At 56.7% G+C, this 21,872-nt stretch overlaps 1 protein-coding gene across 1 annotated transcript in view; it reads right to left on the bottom strand.

Moving 5' to 3' along the window:
• Positions 1 to 21,872, bottom strand: part of LOC134428579 (ribosome biogenesis protein BOP1-like) — a 90,035-nt gene that overhangs the window by 1,329 nt on the left and 66,834 nt on the right. Inside the window, exons 4-15 of the mRNA XM_063175398.1 lie at positions 19,518 to 19,672; positions 16,423 to 16,540; positions 14,984 to 15,085; positions 12,180 to 12,392; positions 9,513 to 9,674; positions 9,318 to 9,398; positions 7,815 to 7,884; positions 6,437 to 6,569; positions 5,855 to 6,035; positions 2,393 to 2,681; positions 2,225 to 2,309; positions 773 to 880 (exon numbers count right to left, since the gene is read on the bottom strand). Coding sequence (XP_063031468.1) covers positions 773 to 880; positions 2,225 to 2,309; positions 2,393 to 2,681; positions 5,855 to 6,035; positions 6,437 to 6,569; positions 7,815 to 7,884; positions 9,318 to 9,398; positions 9,513 to 9,674; positions 12,180 to 12,392; positions 14,984 to 15,085; positions 16,423 to 16,540; positions 19,518 to 19,672 — 1,697 coding nt within the window. The remainder of the gene's footprint in view (positions 1 to 772; positions 881 to 2,224; positions 2,310 to 2,392; positions 2,682 to 5,854; positions 6,036 to 6,436; positions 6,570 to 7,814; positions 7,885 to 9,317; positions 9,399 to 9,512; positions 9,675 to 12,179; positions 12,393 to 14,983; positions 15,086 to 16,422; positions 16,541 to 19,517; positions 19,673 to 21,872) is intronic.

Raw genomic sequence — 21,872 nt, 5'->3', positions numbered from 1 at the left:
AATTCCCGGTGAATCCCACAAACAAATCCCACAAATCCCCTAAATAAATCCCGTAAATCCCATGACAATTCCCAGTGAATCCCACAAAGAAATCCCATAAATCCCCTAATTAAATCCCATAAATCCTATGACAATTCCCGGTGAATCCCACAGACAAATCCCACAAATCCTCTAAATAAATCCCGTAAATCCCCTACACAATTCCTGGTGATTCCCACACACAAATCCCACAAATCCCCCAAACAAATCCCACAAATACGTGACAATTCCCGGTGAATCCCGCAAGCAAATCCCACAAATCCCACAAACAAATCCCATAAATCCCATGACAATTCCTGGTGAATCCCACAAACAAATCCCCTAAATAAATCCCATAAATCCTATGACAATTCCCGTGAATCCCACAGACAAATGCCACAAATCCCCCCAACAATTCCCGTGAATCCCCTACACAATTCCTGGTGAATCCCACAAACAAATCCCGTAAATCCCATGACAATTCCCAGTGAATCCCACAAGTGAATCCCATAAATCCCCCAGACAATTCCCATCAATCCCCAAAATAAATCCCAGTGAATCCCACAAACAAATCCCACAAATCCCGTGACAATTCCCGGTGAATCCCCCAAACGAATCCCACAAATCCCGTGACAATTCCCGGTGAATCCCACAGACAAATCCCGTAAATCCCGTGACAATTCCCGGTGAATCCCACAGACGAATCCCACAAATCCCGTGACAATTCCCGGTGAACCCCGTGCCAGTCCCGCACTTGTAGACCATGCCGTGGCAGACGATGACGGAGCCGTCGTCGGAGGCGGAGGCGAACAGGGGGTAGCGGCGGTGGAACGCCACCGAGCGCACGGCGCGGCCGTGGTGCCTGCCGGGGCGAGGGAAAAGTGGGAATCAGAATGGGAAAATAACGGGAAAAACATCGGGAATTAGGAGTGGGAAAAATGGGAATTCCCGCTGGGAAAAACAACGGGAAAATGGGAATCAGAACTGTGGAAAACGGGAATCAGAACAGGGAAACGTGGGAATCAGCAGCAGGAAAACAACGGGAAAATGGGAATTAGCAATGGGAAAAACGGGAATCAGAGCTGGGAAAACAACAGGGAAAACAGGAATCAGAACAGGGAAAATAACGGGAAAAACAATGGGAAAAATGGGAATCAGAAATGGGATAAACACCGGGAAAAACGGGAATTAGCACTGGGAAAAATGGGAATTCCCGCTGGGAAAAACAACGGGAAAATGGGAATCAGAACTGTGAAAAACGGGAATCAGAACAGGGAAACGCGGGAATCAGCAGCAGGAAAACAACGGGAAAATGGGAATTAGCAATGGGAAAAACGGGAATCAGAGCTGGGAAAACAACAGGGAAAACAGCAATCAGAACAGGGAAAATAACGGGAAAAACAATGGGAAAAATGGGAATCAGAAATGGGATAAACACCGGGAAAAACGGGAATTAGCACTGGGAAAAATGGGAATTCCCGCTGGGAAAAACAACGGGAAAATGGGAATTAGCAATGGGGAAAATGGGAATCGGAGCTGGGAAAACAACAGGGAAAATGGGAATCAGAACAGGGAAAGATGGGAATCAGAGCCGGGAAAGCAACAGGGAAAACGGGAATCAGAATAGGGAAAATAACGGGAAAAGCAATGGGAAAAATGGGAATCAGCACCGGGAAAAACACCGGGAAAAATGGGACTCACCACCGGGATAAACACTGGGATAAACAGCAGGAAAAAAACAGGAATCAGAGCTGGGAAAAATGGGAATCAGCAAAGGGAGAGAACACCGGGAAAATTGGGAATTAGTGCCGGGATAAACACCAGGAAAAACGGGAATCAGCACCAGGAAAACGGGAATCAGCAGCGTGAAAAACACCGGGATAGACACTGGGTAAAATGGGAATTAGAGCCAGGAAAAACACTGGGAAAAACACCGGGATAGACACTGGGAAAACGGGAATCAGCAATGGGAAAAACAATGGGGAAAATGGGAATTAGCACCGGGAAAAATGGGAATCAGAGCCGGGAAAACACAGGAATCAGCAACAGGATAAAACAGTGGGAAAAACGGGAATTAGAGCCCAGGATAGACACCGGAAAGGACACCAGGAATCAAAAACGGGAAAAAAAAAAAAGGGAATTAGGGCCCGGGGAATGGGAATCAGCACTGGGAAAACGGGATGGGCACGGGGAGCCCAGGACTCACCTGAGCAGCCGGTAGGGCCGCGTGGACAGGTCCAGGTCAAACCAGGCCAGCTTGCTGTCGTAGCTGCCGCAGATGACGTTGTCCCCTGCGGAACAACGCCGGGATCAGCGGGGGATCCCCTCATTCCCACCAGGAATCCGTCCCCTCATTCCCGGGGGGATGCCGCACCTCCGGGGTGCACGGCCATGCTGGAGATCCACTGGCAGTTGCTCTGCAGCTTCTTGGTGAGCTCCTGGCGCAGCAGGTTGTAGATGCGCACCGAGCGCTGCGAGGCCACCAGGAAGTAGGGCCGCAGCGGGTGGAACCGCACGCACTGGATCATGCCGGGGCTCCTCCGGAACGGGTCCTGGCTCCAGCGCCGGCTGCTCTGGTGGATCAGCACCTGCCGCCCGCCGGGGTTCCGCACCACCGACGCCCAGTAGTCGCCCTTGCCGTGCCACGTCACCTGCGTCACCGGCTGGGAACGGCAAAGAGAAAGGAATGGGATGAAGGCGAGATCCTGATCTTCTGAATCATCCCGGAGCTCCTCAGGATGGCAATGCGAATGGGATTGCGATTGGGATCCGGGTGAGATCCCAAAATCCCGACCCTCTGCATCAACACCGACGCCCTGTAGTCGCCCTTGCCGTGCCACGTCACCTGCGTCACCGGCTGAAACGGGATCAGGAATGGGATCGGGAATGGGATCCAGGTGAGATCCCGAAATCCTGACCCCCAGGATCATCCCTGAGCTCCTCAAGGTGGGATTGAGATGGAAATCCGAGTGAGATCCCAAAATCCCGACCCTCTGGATCACCAGCGGGGCACAGGAATCACCCGTGCCGTGCCACGTCACCTGCGTCACCGGCTGGGAATGGGAATGGGATCGGAAATGGGATCAGGAACGGGATCTGGGCCAGATCCGAAATCCCGACTCTCTGGATCACCATGGAGACCCTGGCTGTGCCACGTCACCTGCCTCACCAGCTGGGAATGGAATGGGATCGGGAATGGGATTCGGGTGAGATCCCAGAATCCCGACCCTCTGGATCACCACGAGGGCCCAGGAATCGCCCTGGCCATGGCGTATCACCTGTGTCACTGGCTGGGAATGGAATGGGAATGGGAATTGGGTCAGATCCCCAAATCCCGACCCTCTGGATCAACATCAGGGCCCAGTAGTCACCCGTGCCGTGCCACGTCACCTGTGTCACCGGCTGGGAATGGAGTGGGAACGGGATATTGGTCAGATCCCAAAATCCCAACCCTGGCTGTGCCATGTCACCTGCGTCACGGGCTGGCAATGGAGTGGGATTGGGATCTGGGTGACATCCCAAAATCCCGACCCTCTGGATCATCCCAAGCTGGCAAAGGAAACAGGAACAGCAATGCGATCGGGATCCCGAAATCCCGACCCTCTGGATCACCACTGGGGCACAGGAATTGCCCTGGCCATGGCGTATCAACTGTGTCACTGGCTGGGAACAGGAATGGCATTGGGATTGGGATTGGGATTGGGATCCGGGTCAGATCCCAAGATCCCGACCCTCTGGATCACCACCAAGGCTCAGTAACCGCCCTGGCTGCGCCAGGTCACCTGTGTCACCGGCTGGGAATGCAATGGGAATGGGATTGGGAGCTGGGTGAGATCCTGAGATCCCGACCCTCTGGATCATCCCAGAGCTCCTCAAGGTGGGAACAGCTTCAGAATCCAGGTGAGATCCCGAAATCCCGACCCTCTGGATCAACACCAGGGCACAGGAATTGCCCTGGCTGTGCCACGTCACCTGTGTCACCGGCTGGGAATGGGAATGAGAAAGGAAGGGGAGATCCTGACCCTCCAGATCATCCCAGAGCTCCTTGGGGTGGAAATGGGATTGGGATTGGGATCCAGGTGAGATCCCGAGATCCCAATCTTCTGGATCACCACCGAGGCTTAGGAATTGCCCCGGCTGTGCCACGCCACCTGCGTCACCGGGCTGGCATGGGAATGGGATCTGGGTGAGATCCCAAGATCCTGATCTTCTGCATCATCCCAGAGCTCCTCAGGACGGGGGTGGGATTGGGAACAGGAATGGGGTGCGGGTCAGATCCCGAAATCCCAACCCTCTGGATCACCAACAAGGCCCAGGAATCGCCCCTGCCGTGCCACGTCACCCGCGTCACTGCCTGGAACAGGATCGGGCACGGGATCCAGGTGAGATCCCACGATCCTGACTCTCTGGACCATCCCAGATGTCCTCGGGGTGGGAATGGAATGGGATTGGGATCTGGGTGAGATCCCAAAATCCCGACCCTCTGGATCATCGTGGAGGCCCAGGAATAGCCTTGGCCACGCCACGTCACCCGCGTCACCGGCCGGGAATGGAAGGAGAATGCCGATCCCACCCAAAGCCTGGGAATGCTGATCCTACCCAGATCCCAGGAATGCTGATCCCACCCAAAGCCTGGGAATGCTGATCCTACCCAGATCCCAGGAATGCTGATCCTACCCGCATCCTGGGAGTGCTGATCCCACCCAGATCCCGGGAATGCCGATCCCACCCAAATCCTGGGAATGCCGATCCCACCTGTATCCTGGGAGTGCTCATCACACCCAGATCCCGGGAATGCTGATCCCACTCAGATCCCAGGAATGCCGATCCCACCCAAATCCCGGGAATGCCAATCCCACCCAAATCCCGGGAATGCCGATCCCACCCGCATCCTGGGAGTGCTGATCACACCCAAATCCCGGGAATGCCAATCCTACCTGCATCCTGGGAGTGCTGATCACACCCAAATCCCGGGAATGCCGATCCCACCCAAAGCCTGGGAATGCTGATCCTACCCAAATCCCGGGAATGCTGATCCCATCCAGATCCTGGGAATGCTGATCCCACCCAAAGCCTGGGAATGCCGATCCCACCCAGATCCCGGGAATGCTGATTCCAGACAGATCCCAGGAATGCCAAGCCCAGCCGGATCTCAGGAATGCTGATCCCACCTAAACCCTCGGAATGCCAATCCCACCCGGATTGTGGGAATGCTGATCCCACCTGAATCCTGGGAATGCTGATCCCACCCAGATCCTGGCAATGCCGATCGCAGCGGGATCCCGGGAATGCCAATCCCATCCAGATCCCAAGAACACTGATGCCACCCAGATCCCGGGAATGCCAATCCCATCCAGATCCCAGGAATGCCGATCCCACCCGCACCCTGGGAATGCTGATCGCACCCAAATCCCAGGAATGCTGATCCTGGCCAGATCCCAGGAATGCCAAGCCCAGCCAGATCCCAAGAACATCGATTCCACCTGGATCCCGAAAATGCTGATCCCATCTGGATCCTGGGAATGCCGATCCCACCCAGATCCCAGGAATGCTGATCTCACCCGAATCCTGGGAATGCTGATCCCAAAAATGCCAATCCCACCCGGATCGTGGGAGTGCCGATCCCACCCAGATCCTGGGAATGCCGATAGCAGCGGGATCCCAGGAATGCCAATCCCATCCAGATCCCAAGAACACCGATGGCACCCAGATCCCAGGAATGCCGATGCCACCCAGATCCCGGGAATGCCGATCCCATCGAGATCCCAAGAACACTGATCCCACCCAGATCCCGGGAATGCGGATCCCAGCCGTATCCTGGGAAGGCGGGTCCCACCTTGCCGTGCTGCACCCTCAGGCGGACGCCCCTGGCGCGCTCCTCGGCGCCGGCCGGCTCCCAGCGCACCGGCTGCGGCCGCTCCTCCTCCGGGGCCTGCCACGAGTCCAGCAGCTGATCCGTGCCCGACACCAGCAGCCGGTCCCCCAGGCACGGGTTCACCAGCAGCACCTGCTCGTCCCTGGAATGGGAAACGCGGGATCAGGGGGAAATCTGGGATCAGGGAATCCTCTGGGATCAGGGGGAATCCTCTGGGATCAGGGAATTCTGCCCAGGAGCACCTGCTCGTCCCTGGGGAATGGGAAACTCGGGATCAGGGAACCCTCTGGGATCAGGGAATCCCCTGGGACCAGGGGAAATTTGGGAATGTGGGAATGTCCCAGGACACTCACACGGCCACGGCCACCAGGCAGATGGAGGGGTTGGGGTTCCAGGGAAATCTGGGAATGTGGGAATGATCCCAGGGAAATTTGGGAATGTGGGAATGTCCCGGGACACTCACATGGCCACGGCCACGAGGCAGATGGAGGGGTTGGGGTTCCAGGGAAATTTGGGAATGTGGGAATGTCCCGGGACACTCACACGGCCACGGCCACGAGGCAGATGGAGGGGTTGGGGTTCCAGGCCACGCTCTTGACCACGGATCCGACGGGCAGCGTGCGCAGGCAGCGCGCAGAGCTCACCTCCCAGAAACGCACCGTGCCGTCATCCGAGCCTGTGCGCGGAAACAGCGGGGTAACAGTGGGGGTAACAGTGGGGAAACAACAGGGTAACAGTGGAGAAACAATGGGATAACAATGGGGTAACAATGGGGTAACAATGGGGTAACAGCGGGGTAACAACGGGATAACAACGGGGTAACAACGGGATAACAACGGGGTAACAATGGGGCAACAACGGGGCAACAACGGGGTAACAGCAGGGTAACAACGGGATAACAACGGGGTAACAACGGGGGTAGAACGGGGCAACAACGGGGTAACAACGGGGGTAACAACGGGGTAACAACGGGGTAACAACGGGGTAACAACGGGGTAACAACGGGGTAACAGCGGGGTAACAGCGGGATAACAATGGGGTAACAGCGGGATAACAATGGGATAACAATGGGGTAACAGTGGGGTAACAATGGGGTAAAGCGGGGTAACAACGGGGGTAACAACGGGGGTAACAACGGGATAACAACGGGGTAACAGCGGGGTAACAACGGGGGTAACAACGGGATAACAACGGGGTAACAGCGGGGTAACAACGGGGGTAACAACGGGATAACAACGGGGTAACAGCGGGGTAACAACGGGGAAACAGCGGGATAAGGAGATAATGGGATAATGGGAATGGGATAATGGGGATGAAATGGGATGATGGGATAACGGGATAGGATAATGGGAATGGGACAATGGGCTAATGGGGGTAGGATAATGGGATAAGGGGAATGGGATTAGGAATGAGATATTAGGATAATGGGGATGGGATAATGGGAATGGGGATGGAATTCCCGGGAATGGCGATGGGAATGGGATAATGGGAATAGGATAATGGGAATGGGATAATGGGAATGAAGTAGGGATGAGATGGGAATGGAATAATGGCAATGAGATGGGAATGGGATAACGGGAATGGGATAACGGGAATGGGATTAGGATTGAGAATAGGAATGGGATATTGGGATAATGGCAATGGGATAATGGGAATGGGATAATGGCAATGAGATAACGGGATTGGGAATGGGATAACGAATGGGACTGGGACTCCAGAGCATCTGGAAAAGCTCCGGAGTTTTCCGGAGGCACCGCAGGGCGGGGCCAATCCTGGGATCCTCCCCTGCAGCCGAGGTTGGGATTTTCCAGGGGGAAAAGCCCCGATCCCAACCCTGGCCCCGGAGCAGCTCCGGGTGGATCTGGGCCATGGATCCATGGGATTTATCCTGGGAATTCCCAATCCAGGGGCAGATCCGTACCTGACACCAACCACTGCCCGCTGGGGGAGACGCTGATGGTCCGCACCAGGCTGGAATGGCCGCGGTAAATCTGGGAAAAACAACGGGAATGAGGGAGAATCCCAAATCCCAGGAGCTCCCTGGGAACCTCCGGGAGCTGCTCCGGAATCCTCAGGAAGGGAGGAGGAATTCGGGATTTTGGGAAGGGAGGAGGAATTTGGGATCTGGAGGGAGCACGGCCAAGGCCACCCCATCCCACATCCACAGGGACGGGAATTGCAGGGAATGGGGATTCCAACCCTTTCCTGGGGAATATTCCCAGAAATCCCAACCTGAGGCCATTCCCTGGGTCCTGTCCCGTTCCCTTGGAGCAGATCCTGCCCTGGATGCCCCTGGATCCCCTCAATCCCATTTTTTTCTGGGATGATCCCCAACAGATCCCTCAGCCCCTCCTGGGAATTCCCCCATTCCCATCCCAACCACGAACCCACCAAATGCCTGTTTGCCCCAAATCCCAGGGGAATATTCCCAAAAATCCCAACCTGAGGTCATTCCCCGGGTCCTGCCCTGTGTTCCCTGGGAGCAGATCCCACCCTGGATCCTCCTGGATCTCTTCAATCCCACTTTTCTCTGGGATGCGCCCCCCCAGCTCCCTCAGCCTCTCCCGGGAAGTTCTCCGGGGCCATTCCCAAAAATCCCAGGAAAGGGGGAAAAATCCCAGCCCCGTTTTCCAGGGATCCCCAGGAACATTTCCAGGACGTGCAGGAATTCCAGCTGGGATTGGTGGCCCCTTTTCCCAGCTTCTCCCAGGAATCCATGTCTCCATCCCTGCCCTGCTTCCCGGACCCCAAATCCCAAAATTCCACCAAATTCCAGGGGAATATTCCCAAAAATCCCAACCTGAGGTCATTCCTTGGATCCTGTCCCATTCCCTGGGAGCAGATCCCACCGTGGATCCCCCTGGATCCCTTCCATCCCACTTTTCTCTGGGATGTGCCCCAACAGATCCCTCAGCCCCTTCCCCATGGGGAACTCCCCCATTCCCACCCCAACCATGAACCCACCAAATCCCTGTTTGCCCAAATTCCAGGGGAATATTCCCACAAATCCCAACCCGAGGTCATTCCTTGTATCCTGTCCCGTTCCCTGGGAGCAGATCCCACCCTGGATCCTCCTGGATCCCTCCCATCCCACTTTTCTCCAGGATCAGCCCCCCGGCTCCCTCAGCCCCTACTGGGAACTCCCCCATTCCCACCCCAACCATGAACCCACCAAACCCCTGTTTGCCCAAATTCCAGGGGAATTTCCCCAAAAATCCCAACTTGAGCCCATTCCTTCTTTCCCCATGCCTTTTTCCCTCAGGGCAGATCCCAAACTCCCCCTGGATCCCCTCAATCCCACTTTTCTCTGGGATGAGCCCCAACAGCTCCCTCAGCCTCTCCCGAGAACTCCCCCATTCCCAATCCCACCAAATCCCTGTGTGCCCCAAATTCCAGCTGGAATATCCCAAAAAAATTCCCTCACCAGAGCCTGGGTGGTGGGGAATGGCTGCAGATCCCTCGGCCGGGGCAGTTTGGGGATGAGATCCTCGGGATCCACGTTGACCTGCGGGACGGACAGCACACCAACGATCCCAGCTGCTCCCGACCCTCCGGCCGGGAATTCCGGCACTCCCGACCCGACATTCCCGGGTTTTTTTGTGGGATCAAGGGTGCGCACCCTCATTTTGCGCTGGCGGGGGCAGAGGTAGAGGTCGAGGCAGCGCTCGAAGCGCTCGTGGATGAAGCGCGGGTAGGCGGGCACGGCGCGCAGGCTCGGGAAGCGCCGCGGGAGGAAGTTCAGGCGCCGCTCCGACGGCTCCTGCTGCTGCCAGGCCAGCTCCTGACGGGAGATAACAACAGCGGGAATGTGGGAATGAGGGTGGGATAGCGGGGATTGGGATAATGGGGATGGGATAATGATAATGGGGATGGGAATGGGAAGCAATGGGGAATGGGGAATGGGAAGCATTCCATAACAACAACAACGGGAATGTGGGAATGACGGTGGGATAGTGGGGATTGGGATAATGGGGATGGGGATGGGAATGGGAAACAATGGGGAATGGGGAATGGGGAATGGGAAGCGCCACGGGACAAAGTTCAGGCACTGCTCCGACGGCTCCTGCTGCTGCCAGGCCAGCTCCTGACGGGAAAACAACAACGGGAATGTGGGAATGACGGTGGGATAGTGGGGATTGGGGTAATGATAATGGAGATGGGATAATGATAATGGGGATGGGAATGGGAAGCAATGGGGAATGGGGAATGGGAAGCATTCCATAACAACAACAACGGGAATGTGGGAATGACGGTGGGATAGTGGGGATTGGGATAAATGGGATGGGGATGGGAATGGGAAACAATGGGGAATGGGGAATGGGGAATGGGAAGCGCCACGGGACAAAGTTCAGGCACTGCTCCGATGGCTCCTGCTGCTGCCAGGCCAGCTCCTGACGGGAAAACAACAACGGGAATGTGGGAATGACGGTGGGATAGCGGGGATTGGGGTAATGATAATGGAGATGGGATAATGGGAAACAAGGAATGGGGAACAATGGGGAATGGGGAATGGGGAATGGGAAGCGCCGCGGGACGAAGCTCAGGCGCCGCTCCGACGGCTCCTGCTGCTGCCAGGCCAGCTCCTGACGGGAGATAACAACAACAACGGGATAACGGGATAGTGGGAACGGGAAAAACGGGATAACGGGATGGAGGGGATGGGAAAAACAGGATAATGGGGAATGGGGATGGAATGGAAGGGGTCACGAGAAGCCGTTCCCAAGGATGGGGATCACAGGATGGGGATCCCAGGGCAGCTCCTGCAGGAATGCCGGGAGAGAAAGGGAACCACGGCAGGGAGCGCGGGGGTGTGGGGAATGGGAAAAATGGGATAATGGGGGAATGGGGAATGGGAATGGGATAATGGGAATGGGATAATGGGGGAATGGGGAATGGGAATGGGGAATGGGAAAAATGGGATAATGGGGGAATGGGGAATGGGATAATGGGAATGGGATAATGGGGATGGGGAATGGGAATGGGGAGGGGATAATGGCATAATGGGAATGGGATAATGGGATAATGGGGGAATGGGATAATGGGATAATGGGATAATGGGGATGGGAATGGGGAATGGGAATGGGACAATGGGATAATGGGGATGGGAAAAATGGGAATGGGAATGGATATGGGAATGGGATAATGGGAATGGGACAATGGAATAATGGGAATGGGGAAGGGATCGGGAATGGGAAATGGGGATGAGATAATGGGAATGGGATGATGGGAAGAGGAATGGGAATGGGAGGGGATGCCCTGGGCTGGGGAAGAGCCATTCCCAAGGGTCAGGGTGGCTCCCAATGGCCGCTCCTTGGCCAGGATTTTCCAGCCTCCTGATCCCATTGGGATCTCTCCCTCCTCATCCCACTGGAGCTTTTCCCATTGGGATTTCCCTGCCCGTTTTCCCCCCATCCATCCCCTCTGGATCCAAATCCCACTCCGGAGCCTCTCCCAGTTATCCGGGGACAATCCCAATCCCTGGGGAGCGACCCCAAATCTCCCTCCATTCCATGGGATCCGGGAATGCTCCAGGTGAGAATTCCGAGCTGATTCCATTCCATGGGCAGCGACAATTCCCGGAACTCATCCCTGAGCAACCCCAGGGATGAAACATCCCACAAATTCCCTGGAAAACCTCCCTCCATACCACAGGAACCTGGAATTCTTTGGATGGAAATTTTGAGCTGATCCCAGTCCACAATTCCCAAAAATCATCCCTGAGCAACCCCAGGGATGAAACATCCCAAAAATTCCCTGGAAAAACTCCCTCCATTCCACGGGAACCTGGAATGTTCTGGGAGGGAATTCCAAGCTGATCCCATTCCATGGGCAGCGACAATTCCCAAAACTCATCCCTGAGCAATTTTCCCACAAATTCCCAGGAAAAACTCCCTCCATCCCACGGGATCCTGGAATGCTCCGGGTGGGAATTCTGAGCTGATCCCATTCCATGGGCAGCGACAATTCCCACAACTCATCCCTGGATGAAACATTCCCAAAAATTCCCTGGAAAAACTCCCTCCATCCCACGGGATCCTGGAATGCTCCGGGTGGGAATTACCCTGGGCAGCAGTGACAATTCCCCATGGACAATGCTCCAGGTGGGAATTCTGGTCCCATCCCACTCCATGGGCAGCGACGATTCCCATAGCTGAGCAACTTTCCCCCAGATTCCCAGGAAAAACCCTTCCAAACCCAACGTGATCCCCCCAAGCCCCCACCACGGAGCAGCCCCACGGCATTCCCGGAATTTTCCGGCATTTTCCGGCATTCCCGGCGCTCCCACCTCCTCGGGGCTGAGCAGGAACTCCGGGGGCGGGTTGTAGGACTCGGCGTGTCCCGGCAGCGGCATCTTGGGCGCGGGCACGTGCATCTTGTGCCGGCCCAGCACCGAGTCGGGCTCCTCGCGCGCCCACAGGTCGTAGAAGGTGGGAGTGCTCTCCTTGGGCTTCCGCGGCTGGATCCAGCCCATCTTGATGGCGTGCACCAGCTTGGAGACCTGCGCAGCATTCCCGGGGTTTGGCACGGGGCGGGAGGACCTTTCCGTCCTCCTCATCCCCATGGAGCTGTTCCAGCCTCCTCAGCTTTCCACGGATCCTACAGATCCCACCTGGATCTTTCTAATCTCCTGATCCCACCTGGATCTTTCCAATCTCCTGATCCCACCTGGATCCTCCTCAGCTTTCCATGGATCCTCCTCCTCCCACCTGGATCTTCCCAACCTCCCCATCCCATCTGGATCCTCCTCAGCTTTCCACGGATCCTCCTGATCCCACCTGGATCTTCCCAATCTCCTCATCCCATCTGGACCTTTCCGTCCTCCTCATCCCACTGGAGCTGTTCCAGCCTCCTCAGCTTTCCATGGATCCTCCTCATCCCACCTGGATCTTCCCAATCTCCTGATCCCACTTGGATCCTCCTCAGCTTTCCATGGATCCTCCTGATCCCATCTGGATCTTCCCAATCTCCTCATCCCATCTGGATCCTCCTCAGCTTTCCATGGATCCTCCTGATCCCACCTGGATCTTTCCAACCTTCTCATCCCACCTGGATCCTCCTCAGCTTTCCATGGATCCTCCTGATCCCATCTGGATCTTTCCAACCTTCTCATCCCATCTGGACCTTTCCGTCCTCCTCATCCCGCTGGAGCTTTTCCAGCCTCCTCAGCTTTCCACGGATCCTCCTGATCCCATCTGGACCTTTCCATCCTCCCCATGCCATCTGGGTGTTTCCTGTCTTCTAATCCCTTGGGATCTTCCAGCCCTTCTCAGCTTTTCCCTCCTCCTCCTCATCCCATTCGGATTTTTTCCAATCTCCTGATCCCACCAGGGCTTTTCCACCCTCCCCATCCCACCTGGATCTTTCCTCCCACCTCATCCCACTGAGATCTTTACACTCTCCTCAATCCAACAGGACCTTCCCAATCTCCTCAGCTTTTCCACTCTCCTCATCCCACCAGGATCTTCCCAATTTCCCCATCCCATCCAGATCTTTCCGACCTCCCCATCCTACCAGGACTTCTCCAACCTCTTCATCTCACCTGGATCTTTCCACTCTCCTTAACTTTTCCATCCTCCCCACCCCAGTGGGATCTTTCCAATCTCCTCATCCCCTTGGGATTTTTCCATCCTCTTCATCCTTTTCCACCGTTCTCATCTCACCACGATCTTTCTGTCCTCCCCATCCCACCAGGATCTTCCCAACATCCTGATCCCACCAGGATCTTTCCCTTCTCCTTAACTTTTCCACCCTCCCCATCCCACCAGGATCCTTCCAGTCTCCTGATCCCACTGGAGCTTTTCCACCCTCCCCACCCCAGTGGGATCTTTCCAATCTCCTCATCCCATTGGGATCTTTCCATCCTCTTCATCCTTTTCCACCATTCTCATCTCACCACGATCTTTCTGTCCTCCCCATCCCACCAGGATCTTCCCATCCTCCTGATCCCACCAGGATCTTTCCCTTCTCCTTAACTTTTCCACTGTCCCCATCCCACCAGGACCTTTCCATCCTCCCCATCCCGTCCAGATCTTTCCAATCTCCCCATCCCACCAGGATCTTCCCACCTTTCTCATCCCACCTGGATCTTTCCCTTCTCCTTGTCTTTTCCACCCTCCCCATCCCACCTGGATCTTCCCAATCTCCTGATCCCACCAGGATCTTTCCAACCTCCCTGTCCCATGAGGATCTTCCCACACTCCAGCTTTTCCAATCTCCTCATCCCACTGGGACCTTTCCAATCTTCTCATCCCCTTGGGATCTTTCCATCCTCTTCAGCTTCTCCACCCTCCTGATCCCACCTGGATCTTTCCACCCTCCTGATCCCACCAGGATCTTTTTCTCCTCTTCATCCAACCAGGATCTTTCCACCCTCCCCATCCCACCGGGATCTTCCCATCCTCCCCATCCCACCGGGATCTTCCCAACCTCCTCATTCCATTGGGATCTTTCCATCCTCTTCATTCTTTTCCATCCTTCTCATCCCACCTGGACCTTTCCATCCTCCCCATCCCGTCTGGATCTTTCCATCCTCCTGATCCCACCAGGATCTTTCCCTTCTCCTTAACTTTTCCACTGTCCCCATCCCACCAGGACCTTTCCATCCTCCCCATCCCGTCCAGATCTTTCCATCCTCCTGATCCCACCAGGATCTTCCCACCTTTCTCATCCCACCTGGATCTTTCCCTTCTCCTTGTCTTTTCCACCCTCCCCATCCCACCAGGATCTTCCCAATCTCCTGATCCCACCAGGATCTTTCCAACCTCCCTGTCCCATGAGGATCTTCCCACACTCCAGCTTTTCCAATCTCCTCATCCCACTGGGACCTTTCCAATCTTCTCATCCCATTGGGATCTTTCCATCCTCTTCAGCTTCTCCACCCTCCTGATCCCACCTGGATCTTCCCAATCCCCTCATCCCACCTGGATCTTTCCCTTCTCCTTATCTTTTCCACCCTCCTCATCCCACCAGGATCCTTCCGGTCTCCTGATCCCACCGGAGCTTTTCCACCTTCCCAATCCCACCAGGATCCTCCCACCCTCCTGATCCCACCGGGATCTCCTCCGCCCGGCATTCCGGCCTCTCTCCCACCTTTTCCTTCTCCACGAGGGAGGGGATGAAGCTCCGTTTGTCGGCGGGCCGGTTGGTCACCGGGTGGATCCGCACCTCGTGGGTGAAGAAATCCACGGACGGCTGGAAAAACGGGAACGCTCGGTGCCCAGCCCGCATTCCCGGCGGGAATTCCAGCAATGGGGCCTCCCCCTCAGGCACTGCCGGCGGGAATTCCCAGGAGCCCTGGGGCCTCCCTCCCGCATTCCCAGTGGGAATTCCGCCCTTGGGACCTCCCCTTTCGGCATTCCTGGTGGGAATTCCATCAATGGGGCCTCCCCTTTCAGCATTCCCAATGGGAATTCCATGCCTGGGGCCTCACCACCCACATTCCCAATGGAAATTCCAGCCCTGGGGCCTCCCCTTTCGGCATTCCTGGTGGGAATTCCATGCCTGGGGCCTCACCTCCCACATTCCCAATGGGAATTCCATACCTGGGGCCTCCCCTCCCACATTCCCAATGGAAATTCCAGCCCTGGGGCCTCCCTTTCGGCATTCCTGGTGCGAATTCCATCCCTGGGGCCTCACCTCCCACATTCCCAATAGGAATTCCAGCCCTGAGGCCTCCCCTTTCAGCATTCCCGGTGGGAATTCCATCAATGGGGCCTCCCCTTGGGCATTCCCAATGGGAATTCCAGCCCTGGGGCCTCACCACCCACATTCCCAGTGGGAATTCCGCCCTTGGGACCTCCCCTTTCAGCATTCCTGGTGGGAATTCCAGCCCTGGGGCCTCACCTCCCACATTCCCAGTGGGAATTCCAGCCCTGGGGCCTCCCTCCCGCATTCCCAGTGGGAATTCCGCCCTTGGGACCTCCCCTTTCGGCATTCCTGGTGGGAATTCCATGCCTGGGGCCTCACCTCCCACATTCCCAATGGGAATTCCAGCCCTGGGACCTCCCCTTTCGGCATTCCTGGTGGGAATTCCATGCCTGGGGCCTCCCCCTCAAGCATTCCCAGTGGGAATTCCATGCCTGGGGCCTCCCCTTTCAGCATTCCCGGTGGGAATTCCATCAATGGGACCTCCCCTTTCGGCATTCCTGGTGGGAATTCCATCAATGGGGCCTCACCTCCCACATTCCCAATGGGAATTCCAGCCCTGGGGCCTCCCCTTTCAGCATTCCCGGTGGGAATTCCATCAATGGGGCCTCCCCCTCAAGCATTCCCAATGGGAATTCCATCCCTGGGGCCTCACCTCCCACATTCCCTTTGGGAATTCCATCAATGGGGCCTCCCCTTTCGGCATTCCCGGTGGGAATTCCATCAATGGGGCCTCCCCTTGGGCATTCCCAATGGGAATTCCATCCCTGCGGGCTCCCCCCAGGCACTCCGGGCAGGAATCCCGCCCCATTCCCTTTGGGAATCCTGCCCCCGGTCCCTCCCACTCCAATCCCACGTTCCCGGGGCTGGGAAGGCGGCCCCACCTCGTAGGGGTCGAAGTTGACGTCCCCAAAGTGCCCCCGCTGCAGGCGCTGCACCAGCTCCAGCTGCTCCTCCGACAGACACAGCTCGGCGCCCGTCTGAGGGTCCTGCACCGTGCGCCTGCACAGACAGACAGACAGACGGACACATGGATGGACACACGGACACAGACACAGCTCGGCGCCCGTCTGAGGGTCCTGCACCGTGCGCCTGCACAGACAGACAGACAGACGGACACATGGATGGACACACGGACACAGACACAGCTCGGCGCCCGTCTGAGGGTCCTGCACCGTGCGCCTGTGACAGACAGACAGACAGACGGACACACGGATGGACACACGGACACAGACACAGCTCGGCGCCCGTCTGAGGGTCCTGCACCGTGCGCCTGCACAGACAGACAGACAGACAGACGGACACATGGATGGACACACAGACACAGACACAGCTCGGCGCCCGTCTGAGGGTCCTGCACCGTGCGCCTGCACAGACAGACAGACAGATGGACACATGGACACATGGATGGACACACGGACAGAGACACAGCTCGGCCCCCGTCTGAGGGTCCTGCACCGTGCGCCTGGACAGACAGACGGACACATGGACACATGGATGGACACACGGACACAGACACGGCTTGGCCCCCGTCTGAGGGTCCTGCACCGTGCGCCTGGACAGACAGACGGACAGATGGACACACGGATGGACACACGGACGGACACACAGATGCAGAGACACCTCCGCCCCCGTCTGAGGGTCCTGCACCGTGCGCCTGCGACAGACAGACAGACAGACACATGGATGGACACATGGACACATGGAGGGACACACGGACACACGGACACGGACACAGCTCGGCGCCCGTCTGAGGGTCCTGCACCGTGCGCCTGCGACAGACAGACGGACACATGGATGGACACACGGACACACACGGACACAGACACAGCTCGGCCCCCGTCTGAGGGTCCTGCACCGTGCGCCTGGACAGACAGACGGACAGATGGACACACGGATGGACACACGGACGGACACACAGATGCAGAGACACCTCCGCCCCCGTCTGAGGGTCCTGCACCGTGCGCCTGCACATGGACGGACACATGGACAGATGGACACGTGGACAGATGGACATGCGGGGGACACTGGGATGGGGGACAGGGATGTGGCACACGGGGATGGACACTGGGATATGGACACCAGGATGGACACCAAGATACGGACACTGGGATGTGGGCATCAGAATCCCGGGATGGACACCAGGATGGGGGACAGGGATGGACACCGGGATGGACACCAGGATATGGACATCAGAATTCTGGGATGGACACTGGGGTGGACACCCCCATGGGGGACACCAGGATGGACACAGAGATATGGACACCAGAATCCCAAGATGGACACCAGGATGGACACCGGGATGGACACCGGGATGGACACTGGGATATGGACATCAGAATCCCAGGATGGACACTGGGATGTGGGACATGGGGATGGACACCAGGATGGACACAGGGATGGACACTGAGATATGGACACCAGGATGGACATGGGAATGGACACTGGGATATGGACAGCAGGATGGACACTGGGATATGGACACTGGCATGGAGGACACCAGCATGGACACTGACGTGGGGGACACCAGGATGTGGACGCCAGGATATGGACACTGGGATGTGGGACAGGGATGGACACCAGGATGGACACCGGGATGGACACTGGGATGGACACCAGTATGTGGAACAGGGATGGACACCAGGATGGACACTGGGATATGGACATCAGGATTCTGGGATGGACACTGGGATATGGACATCAGAATTCCAGGATGGACGCAGGGATGTGGGACACTGGGATGGACACTGGGATGGACACTGAGATATGGACACCAGGATGGACACTGGGATGGACACTGGGATGGACACTGGGATATGGACACCGGAATCCCAGGATGGACACTGGGATGGACACTGGGATGTGGGACATGGGGATGGACACTGGGATGGACACTGGGATATGGGCATCGGAATTCCGGGATGGACTCCGGGAGGTGGGACATGGGGATGGACACCAGGATCCTGAGCTATGGGACTGGGATGCAGAGAGATTTTGGGATGAGGACGGGGATGCAGAGGGATCCCCAGGAAGCAGAGGGATTCCTGGGATGCAGAAGGATTCCCGGGATGCAGAGGGATTCCTGGGATGCAGAGGGATTCCTGGGATGCAGAGGGATCCCCGGGATGGACATGGATCCCTGGGATGCAGAGGGATTCCCGGGATGCAGAAGGATCCCCGGGATGCAGAGGGATCCCTGGGATGGACATGGATCCCCGGGATGCAGAGGGATTCCCGGGATGCAGAGGGATCCCCGGGATGCAGAGGGATTCCCGGGATGGACATGGATCCCTGGGATGCAGAGGGATCCCTGGGATGGACATGGATTCCCGGGATGCAGAGGGATTCCCGGGATGCAGAGGGATCCCCGGGATGCAGAGGGATTCCCGGGATGCAGAGGGATCCCCGGGATGGACATGGATCCCTGGGATGCAGAGGGATCCCTGGGATGCAGAGGGATCCCTGGGATGCAGAGGGATCCCTGGGATGCAGAGGGATTCCCGGGATGCAGAGGGATTCCCGGGATGCAGAGGGATCCCTGGGATGGACATGGATCCTTGGGATGCAGAGGGATTCCCGGGATGCAGAGGGATTCCCGGGATGCAGAGGGATTCCCGGGATGCAGAGGGATCCCTGGGATGGACATGGATCCCTGGGATGCAGAGGGATCCCTGGGATGCAGAGGGATTCCCGGGATGCAGAGGGATTCCCGGGATGCAGATGAGGACGGATGGGAGGGAGCGAGGCTCCGTGCCCGATCCCAAATCCACATACCCAGAATCACCCTGGAAAACCTCCGGAAGGCTCCAGAGCCTCGAATTCCGGGAATTTTGGGAACTCCAAGCCCACACAAACCCCACGTGTGGAGCAGATCCACAGAATCCCGAAATTCTTTGGGATTTTAAGGCTCATCCCCGTCCCGTGGGACACCTCCCGTTAACCCGACGTTTTTCCAGGCCCTTTCCCGGGAATTCCTCACCAGTATTCCGGGTTCTCCATCTTCTCCAGGAACAGGTCCAGCTCGTCCTTGCTCCTCAGGGGTTTGTAGATCTTCTTGCCGTCCAGGTCGTAGCCGACGTGCGGGAAATCCTGGTACCATTCCATGGGAATGTTCCCCACCGTGTTCCGGATGTCCTGCAGGGAAAAAATGCCGGGAAAAGGGTGAGGGGAGGGCAGGGAATTCCAGGGAATCCTTGGGAAAAGGGTGAGGGAATTCCGGGGAATCCTTGGAAAAAAAGGTGAGGGAATTCCGGGGAATCCTTGGGGGAAAGGGTGAGGGAATTCCATGGAATTCTTGGAAAAAAAGGTGAGGGAATTTCAGGGAATCCTTGGGGGAAAGGTGAGGGAATTCCGGGGGATCCTTGGGGGAAAGGGTGAGGGAATTCCAGGGAATCCTTGGAAAAAAAGGTGAGGGAATTCCGGAGAATCCTTGGGGAAAAGGTGAGGGAATTCCAGAGAATCCTTGGGGAAAAGGTGAGGGAATTCCGGGGAATCCTTGGAAAAAAAGGTGAGGGAATTCCAGGGAATTCTTGGGGGAAAGGGTGAGGGAATTCCAGGGAATCCTTGGAAAAAAAGGTGAGGGAATTCTGGGGAATCCTCGGGGAAAAGGGTGAGGGAATTCCTTGGAATTCTTGGGGGAAAAGGTGAGGGAATTCCTTGGAATCCTTGGGGGAAAGGGTGAGGGAATTCCATGGAATTCTTGGAAAAAAAGGTGAGGGAATTTCAGGGAATCCTTGGGGGAAAGGGTGAGGGAATTCCGGGGAATCCTTGGAGCTGCTTCCAGAGAAAAAACACATGGAAAAGGGTGAGGGAATTCCGGGGTACATTTGGAGGAAAGGGTGAGGGAATTCCGGGAAATACTCGGAGGAAGGGAGTGAGGGAATTCAATAGAATTCTTGGAGAAAGGGGTGAGGGAGTTCCAGGGAATACTTGGAGAACAGCATGAGAGGATTCCAGGGAATCCCTGGAGATGCTTCCCAAAGAAGTTTTTCTTGGAATGGCCCCGGGCATTCCTGCCACACATTCCTGGCAGCAGGAAAAGGGATCCTTCCCTGAAAATACCCTTGGGAGAAGGGATCATTCCCGGAAATTATCCACGGGAAAGGGGATAAATCCCTGAAAATATCAGCAGGAAAAGGGATAAATCCCAGAAAATATCCATGGTAAAAGGGATCAGAGTCAGGCAAAGGGGGGCAAAGATTCCAAGAGATCCAGAGGTGGGAAGGGGCAGAATTCCAAGGGATCCAAAGGTGGGAAGGGGCAGAATTCCCTGTGCCCCGCTGCTGGCTGTGGTCCCACGGATTTTGGCTGCGATTCCGTGGATTTTGGGACCCCTTGTGCCCCCATCTTCTGCCCATGACCATCTCCACATCCCTGGCTGCAATTCCACCGATTTTGGCTGCAATTCCACGGATTTTGGCTGCGATCTCACGGATTTTGGGACTCCCCGTGCCCCCAGCCTCTGCCCAGGACCATCTCCACATCCCTGGCTGCACTTCCACCGATTTTGGCTGCAATTCCACGGATTTTGGGACTCCCTGTGCCCCTATTCATCTCTGTGTCCCTGGCTGCAATTCCACTGATTCTGGCTGCAATTCCATGGATTTTGGCTGTGATCTCACAGATTTTGGGATTCTGGCTGCAATTCCATGGATTTTGGCTGTGATCTCACAGATTTTGGGACTCCCTGTGCCCCCATCCTCTGCCCAGGACCATCTCCACATCCCTGGCTGCACTTCCACCGATTTTGGCTGCAATTCCACGGATTTTGGCTGTGATCTCACAGATTTTGGGACTCCCCGTGCCCCCATCCTCTGCCCAGGACCATCTCCACATCCCTGGCTGCACTTCCACCGATTCTGGCTGCAATTCCACGGATTTTGGCAGCGATCCCACAGACTTTGGCCGCGATCCCGCAGATTCTGGCCGCGATCCCGCAGATTCTGGCCGCGATCCCGCGGATTTTGGCCGCGATCCCGCGGATTTCGGGACTCCCTGTGCCCCCATCTCCTCCCAGAGCCCCGCTCTGCCCCGTGCGGGGATCACTCCGCCCCCGGAGCCGGGCTCGGCGGGCTCGGCGGGCTCCGTCCCTTTCCCGGGAATGCTGCCGGGGCCGGGCTCGGGCTCGGGCTCGGGCTCGGGATAAACGAAAGCAGATGGCCGCGGGAGCTTCCAGAGGGCCGGCAGGGGGATGATGACAGAGCTTGGGTTTCGGAAGCTGCCGAGACAGGGATTAAGTGCGGCAGCGCACGGAAGGTGCCGCGCTCGGGCCGGCAGCGGGGACGAACCTCCCGCGCGGAGCTCCCGGGAGGCGCCGCTGCAAAAAGCGGGGGGA

Source organism: Melospiza melodia, chromosome 1 (genome assembly GCF_035770615.1).
Source record: "Melospiza melodia melodia isolate bMelMel2 chromosome 1, bMelMel2.pri, whole genome shotgun sequence".
Classification (NCBI taxonomy): domain Eukaryota; kingdom Metazoa; phylum Chordata; class Aves; order Passeriformes; family Passerellidae; genus Melospiza; species Melospiza melodia.
Note: the sequence above shows the minus strand (reverse complement) of the source record. Positions and strands in the feature narration are given on the sequence as shown.